Here is a 7,597-nt window from a genome sequence, read left to right on the forward strand (position 1 = left end):
CGATTTTTTGTCCCAGTCCAGCCATGTCCGTCTCCCTAAAGGTTTAATCACATTTACACCAGTTTAGACTTTATTCAGCCTCTGCTTCATTTGTACCTTTTTCTATGATGTTTTTGCTGCATAACATCCTGTAAAGTCACCTTTAAGCGTGCCTGTTTCTGATTTTCCTTTTATTAAAATAATTTGCATTTTTAATAGTTCTCTCCCAGTATGCCAATGTTGGCACTTTATGGTACTGCCTGCCAAAATTTCCCCAAAGGCCCTAAAAACTAAACTGTCTGATCTCTGCTTTTGTGTAATTCAGCCATTTTTGTTGTATTTCTTTCCTCCTTTCTGTATCACATTGCCATACCTGCTTCTTTGTTTGCTTGCAATGTACTTTCCGTTTATTCAGGTTGCTCCTCCACCTGGACCTGGTTTTCATCCTTTAAAGTTTCTTTCAAGATTGTGTTTTAAGGATATGAAGGTAGCTGCCACACTTATTCACCAAAACACTGATTAACATCTTCTGGAAATGCTGCAATAGCTTTAACACTGCAATATGGCACAGACCAACAGTGTAAACAATACACAATACAAATTTCACTACTTAAAGAAATCATACACAGCAGTGTGGCACACATGCCAGACTTTGCATAAAATACTGAATAGTGCCTTCCGCCCTGCAGGGTCTCCTCTCAAGTGATTCATGTATCAGTGTTGGGTATTTAAAAAGACGTATAGATTTCCAATGAAATGAAAGTTCTTGTATTCATTGTAGCAATTATTCAAAGGGTGAAAACGCATGACTGTTTGAATTAAAAGTACTTTTTATGACTAAGTATAACTAATTATCGATACTGTCATCTTTGACAGCTCATCTCACTTATTCTATTTCCAAGTGAGTAAAAAGTCTGAGATATATTTGTTTTATGATAAAAGCTTTATTTTTTTTAACTAATACAAATATCATAATACTTTGTTGCCATTATTATGAAATTGATTCTGATATGACTTTAAAGCACTATTAACAAAAGATTACAAGATGATGATCTTTCAGTTAGAGCGTGTTGAAATGCAAGTGCCCAATTTTGCCACCCCCCTGTGCTCCAGTGTGCTGACTTTACTGGCTTTAATAGTACATAATGTACTTTTTTCCCACACAATTATGTGAAATCTCACACTTTGATAGCTGACGTAAGAGTTGTGTTGCACACATCATTTCACATTAGAGGTTAAATACTGTATGGCAATTATTTGATCACATTCAAATAAATAAATACTCACAGGCAAAACAGGCTTTTCAAATTTGGGACTGCTTTGTAGGACTTCAATATTTTTTTTTTAAATTCAGGGTTTAAAAAAAGGGGGGGGGAGCTCAGCATTAGCTCTACTGCTCTGCAAAGCTATTGTTTACTCTCTTCTTCTCTCTTCTTCTCAGCCACTGACAAACACTAATCTGGCACTGTACACTAGGTCAGCAACATAAAGCAGGAAATTGATGGCAGTGATTACAGATGCAGCGATTGTTTCTGAGTTATCGTTTCTCCCGTAACTCTTGTTAAACTGGAACACAGGCCAGAGGATGGTGGCAGTCAAATACATGATAACTGCCAGGAGCCCGTATGCCGAAAGGAACTTGGAGAATGGGATGGGGAGACAGCCGGTCCACTCTCCCACACACAGCACCACCACAGCCATGGAGAGGATGAAGCAGATGCAGTACACTGCCATGCACCACTTCAGTGCTGGATGATGGTCGTATGTCACTGGGCTGCTGATCAGGATGAAGATAATACAGGCCAAAAAGGTCTGGCACACTTTCAGTAAGCCCGGAGCTGTAGCCATGTAACCTGCCACCTCTCCTGGCCTTGCTTTAGACAGGCTCACCTCCCCCATGTAGGCAACCGCTGCCAGGCAGGAGAAGACTGTGGAAACTATGCGATGGTCACGAGCTACACGATAGAACAACTGGTGTCTAAGGAAGAAGACTGGGAAGATGATGGATGCTGAAAGGCAGAGGAGCGCAGCATAGCAGGCGACAGTGATGGGGAAGTTGGACCAGGACACTGGCACCCGGGCCTGGAGGCCGAACAACTCTACCAGCAGGACCAGCAGAGTGCAAGCGAAGCTGAACGCCCAGCAGAAGATGCACCAGTCAGCCATGACTGGGAGGGGCAGATAAGCTCCATGTGCAGCGGCGCTGAATGCCACACAGGTGAATAACAGGGCAGCTACTCGCATCCAGAACAACTGGGAAGTAGGGACCACAATCAATGGCATGATGGGATGTTACAGTCTGTCAGGAGGTGAAAGTGACTTTAATAGTCTTGCAAGTTTCAAGACGAGTCTTGTACTGAATGTCGGATCCTGCTTCTCCTCTACTTAGTGGGCATTTGTCTCATAATCTGCAGGAAGAAGACAAAGATAATCAGAATAAAATGAAGCAAAGATGTGTTAATATGCAGTTAAGGAATAACTGTACAGTACGTCTGTGGAAAACAAAATTATTTTAGACATTTTAAAAATGTTGAAATTGTTTTAAAATGATTTATTCCTTTAATTATGCACAGTCCATAAAAAGAGTAGCTGAGTTTTCCAAAGTCTAACATTTAATTTTAATCTTATTTCTTGTTCAAATCACATGCCATGCTTATGCTATACTAGTACTATACTAGCAAAATTTTACCATTGGACTGTTCATAAATAAGCTAACAGCCAAATGTACAGGGGGAATACAATACCTAGTGACCTGCAACATCAAACTTAACAATTATTAAAACGTTTCTCACCCCTGACTAACATGCCTGGGCTCTAACTTAAATTGCACAAAGCTAAAGGAATTTGTGAGGTCTGGTGTTCAGGCTGTGGCCTGTGTATGCAGGAAGCTGCGATCTGACTGCTTAATCTTCAAGGAATTGGAAAGTCCCTCAGTGTAAACCAAAGTGGGCGTAGTGCCTTTCAAACTCTCTGGAGTTTGATCCTGGTCTGTTATCCAAAGCATGGCCATTTTAGTTTGCTGGTTGGGTTGTATGTATACTGTATATTTCCAACAAATATGCTTCATTGCCTGTGTGTGCAACCTTCTATGAGCAGCTAGTTGTTCCATGAATGCGTGAGAAGAATTCTAGCCACTTGGGTGTCACCAGGGGCTGATTGTGACCCAATGTATATAAAGAGCTAACCTGGGATGTGTTCCAATAGTAAATTTTTCCTAGGAATCTTACTAACTGACAGAAGTGACCTGGAAGTATCTATTTAGTGGCAATAATGAGATCTGTTCCAGTCCTCCAAATATTTAGGAAAGGAAGTTCAGTGCTTCCTTTGTTGTCCCCTTTAGCTTAGGATACAACGGCATTATTCTTTATGAAGGGGAAGAAGAAAAAAGCTGTCCCATAATTCATTGTGACAGACAATTTAAACATTCATAAAAACAACAGACATAATAAACAAAGAGTAGTTCATCTAAGAGATGTGTTTAATTTTAAAGAACATAGGACAGATTTACTGAGTGGGGCAAAACATGCCACATTATTACACAATTACAGGTTGATCTACTAACAGTGTTCTGTAATTTATATGAGATGAGGGCTGTTCACTTCAGTAGAAAAACTCAGCCAAGAACCATGTGAATTAGTGGTTCAAAAATACCAGGGAGGGAGCATGAGACAGCGATTGATGAGTGACTTTTAACAAAAATAATCAAGTGTAAGCTCAGGTTTCACATATGTTTCTCTCAGGAAACAGCAAGGCAGTTCAGATAAATAAGAGGGGGATAAAGGAAAATCTGCATGCTTTTGACATGAGAAGTAACTGTACTGATAGAAATCACTGGGCACTATGTAAAAGGTTCTAAAGATTAGTACACAGGTGGAGTCCAGAATTTATCAAGAGGAAAGCTGCATTATTACAAATGGAAATCTGTGTGGAACTGCTAACAAACAATACCAAATGTTATTGAGCATCAGACCACAAGCTGTCCCGGTTACTATGTTACTGCACCACATCTGTAAATCACCTTAAAATCACATTCTAATAATGGCAAATGCAACATTTGTGCATTAATCTAACGCCTGCATTTTCACTGACATTTATTTTACTCATTTCAGATTTAGCAGGTGAGTCCCTCACTGTGCACGCACTGCTGAGAAAACCCCCAGTTCAGTTCATTTCTGCTTGAAATTCCCATTATTATTGAGGAGCATTAAGAGGGGCTTGCCTCTAAACACTCACTGTGAGGACTGAGTAAACAGTTTTAAGATTAAGAGTTTCCGCGCTGCTCATAACTTCTCATGTGCATTACTCATGTGGACTCCCTCTGAAGTCCACATGGATCTGGCATCTTGAAGCTAATCTATAAAGCTTCATGATGCCAGTGTCTCCAAATTCTGCATTCTGCATTTTAGCCAAATCCCCATATACTTATGAGATAGGTAAAAGTAGGTGTTTTGGCAGATTGAGTGAGTAAGGAAATACCCTTTTACCGACATAATTTTTAATGCAAAAGAGTGAAACATCTGTTGTATTTCTAGGGTGTGGCGAATTTCACTAGAAGATAAACTCTAGCTCACCCCATAGGTCACGTTCAATTGCCATTAACTCCGGTGTCACATATCCTGTTGCACATAAACTCACACAAAACAGGAAGCAGCTCTGAAGAGCTAACAGCGAGTATCCAGGAAGCAACAGTAGCAGCATCGAAGCAGTTTTTCAGACTAAATGGCAATCATGCCAGAATATTAGGACTATTTCGGGTATATTTTTTAACAGGGATCAACATCCAGAAAAGTGTTTTTTAAGTTCCTGTTGGATTCTCTCAGTTTAAACACACTCCATGCATGGTGATCTAAACTGAGAGAGATGACTGTTAATATTTCAACAGCAGCATGGTACCGAGACATCAGAAAAAGGTGCGGTTGTGCGGTGTAGGTTATGTGGCCTCTTCTGCTGACAGGAAACCAGGTTTGGGTTTACGCTTTTGGTTTGGTAGCGCGCATACCATGCATACCTCGGTTCTTAACACAACCCAGTCGAGGGGGTCGTGCCATATAAAGCTTAAAAGTTAAAGGGAACCACCCACACTGTTGTAAAATGGGGGCAAAGAAAGTTTCTCACAAATAACAGGTTATGTTAAATCAAATAGGCTACTGCAGGATTTCTTACCTCTCTTAAAATAATAAAGCTATGAAAGAAATCTATGCTCGTTTTCATGCAGATACCCTACCAGAGGAGGCGTGTTTATTTCTAAGAGTATGTTCTGTATAACAGAGGCGTTTATCAACCTAAGAAGTTTTCCATGTCAGATAGCGGACATACCGCGCCTCGGTGCTATGCCTTTGTAATCAGCTCTATTCCAAGAATAGACCGCGATAAACACGAGCTGCTACGTTTTACTTAAAATCTTTCAGAGCAACATATCATTCTGAGGCGGGATCTTACCGATTTCTGAGCCAGGAGTTTTATTTCACAATAATGTTAAAGCTTTAAGTTCCTCGGCGCATCCCCTCTGTTATCCAGCGATATCTGTCTGCGGGCTGTGGGTCCCACGCCCCACACTGCCATATTTGGTAAAGTCTAAAACCTCCTCCACGTCCAGCAAAATCGTCACAGTTCCTCTTCTCGGAGATGGCTTACTCACATAATAAAGGAACAAATAAAAAGGTCATTTCTGTCATGTCCTCACTAGGGATGCTTACGCAGTTGTGTCGAGTAGCGCTGCTGCATGGGCGTGGACGCTTGTTACTGCCAGTAAACAAATAAATGAATAAATAAATTAACAGGCAGCGATAGGTCAAAAGTGTAAGTTATGTCATAATTTGGGGTTATTGTGTCAAAATTCTGACACAATAACCTCACATTATGACTATCTTGAAATTTCAAGTTACTTCTGAGTAGAAATGTCAAGACACCTGAGTGGAATTTTACAGAGGGGAAACAATGAGGCTGGAAAGAATCACATCAAGCATCCAGAAAATCCTCCCAGGGTTGTGCCCTCCTCTCTCCTCTCCTCCCTCTAAGCAAACCGCTGCACCCGTCTGGTACAATCGTGAAGTTCACAGATGACATGTCATTAGACTCATCGAGGATGGTGATGAGCGTGCATAAAGATGTGGGGCAAAACTTGATTTTACGTCAGCAGCACAGAAAGCGTCTGAAGGTGAGCTTAAAAAATGATTGCAGGCTACATTATGGAAGAGATGCTACCGCTGCGTACTGTCTTTAAAAAAAAATGATTAATTTCTATTGTTTGCCCACTCAAGGTTTATAGGGATTTTAAGAAGTATTTAGTTAAATTAAGTTACTTTTCTGACACAGCAATTAGATAAGTATTTTAAATACAATATTGACTAAGTAATTAGTAATTAATTACTTTTTTAAAGTAACTTACCCAACACTGGTGCTGACCCATATGTGGGCCACATCTGGCAAACCAGATCTGGGCCAGCAAAGGGCTGTCATTCTTTGCGGTATGTGAGCCATGTGTAAGCACACTGTGTGGGCCAGGTCCGGGCCATACCATATGTGGTAGTAGCACCCACAGCCAAATCAACCACAAGATCTTGTTAGTGTAGCACACTCCATCATTTTCTTTGGCAATTACTCTAAATTTTTTATGTATTATGTATTTATTGTGTATTTAGGGCAATGTCTTACAGCGGTTCGACACTCTGGCCTATGTGATGACTCGTATGATTAATAATGTGTCAATAACACTAGGACCATCTCTAAAGAGTCTAAAGAGACTAAGGCTTAAATACCTACAACTCTGTCAGTTGTTTTGGAACTCAAGAAGCCTCTTGAGCCTTCTTTTTAAGCACTCAATACAACCTTGCAAGTCAGCAAGGGGAAAAATGCATCCAAAAATATCAGTGACAATTCATTCATTTATTTTTGCATAACACAAAGAAATATGTGTGACAGAACATAGTTGATTTTCTTATTGAAAAATAAAATTATGTAAAAGTAGAACGTAGCTTAATTACTCTGGAAAAACAGGTTTTGTGATTTGGTAGAAATACTAGAGTACAGAGTTGATTTTAAATGAATTATTACTTTATTAAACATAATTGTTTAAATACAGAAATAATTTCTTGAGTTTACAAAAAAGACAAAACAGAAAAAAATGATTCTGATTACAGAGCAGCATGAAAATAACGGATATTTTGGGTAGTTTTATAAAATCTCATTTTTGAAACAAGGAATTATAAAACCTGTGATGTTGTATCACAGATTCTGTGTTTCTGATTCATGTGCCATATTGGACATAGCCCTTATCTATGGTGTGATTATATGATAACAAGAATAATAACAAGCAACAGGAACAAAAATGATAAGAGGAGGGTCCAAGCAAATGGTGCTTTGAGAAAAAACCATGACAGAAGCAACGAGTAGAAAACAAGCACCAGTAATACCACTCCAAGATGTTGTTTTATCAACTGTATCACATCTCTTATTTTTTGTATTAGCCATGCTACGCCTACTGCTCCTCCAGTGACTACAGCTGCTGCTGCTGCGGCTGCCACATATCCTGCTGCTGTGCCTCCAGCCCCTGCAGTACCAGCACTTGCACCTGCTCCTGTTGCTTCTACTGCTCCTGCTGCACCTCCAGCCCCGGCTG

At 40.0% G+C, this 7,597-nt stretch overlaps 1 protein-coding gene across 1 annotated transcript; it reads right to left on the reverse strand.

Moving 5' to 3' along the window:
- Positions 1-903: 903 nt before the first annotated feature.
- Positions 904-5,914, reverse strand: LOC102207300 (myeloid-associated differentiation marker homolog). Its single transcript, XM_005754564.2, has 2 exons — positions 5,419-5,914; positions 904-2,387 (listed from the first exon to the last, which is right to left on the reverse strand). The coding sequence occupies exon 2, from the start codon at positions 2,260-2,262 to the stop codon at positions 1,417-1,419; it is 846 nt and encodes a 281-aa protein (XP_005754621.1). The 5' UTR covers positions 2,263-2,387; positions 5,419-5,914; the 3' UTR covers positions 904-1,416.
- Positions 5,915-7,597: the final 1,683 nt, after the last annotated feature.

Source organism: Pundamilia nyererei, unplaced genomic scaffold, assembly GCF_000239375.1.
Source record: "Pundamilia nyererei isolate P.nyererei 1_Seehausen unplaced genomic scaffold, PunNye1.0 scaffold00594, whole genome shotgun sequence".
NCBI classification, from domain to species: domain Eukaryota; kingdom Metazoa; phylum Chordata; class Actinopteri; order Cichliformes; family Cichlidae; genus Pundamilia; species Pundamilia nyererei.

What these genes read in the sequence shown, in the direction of transcription:
- LOC102207300 (XM_005754564.2), bottom strand. Translation starts at nt 2,262, where the DNA reads ATGCCATTGATTGTGGTCCCTACTTCCCAGTTGTTCTGGATGCGAGTA.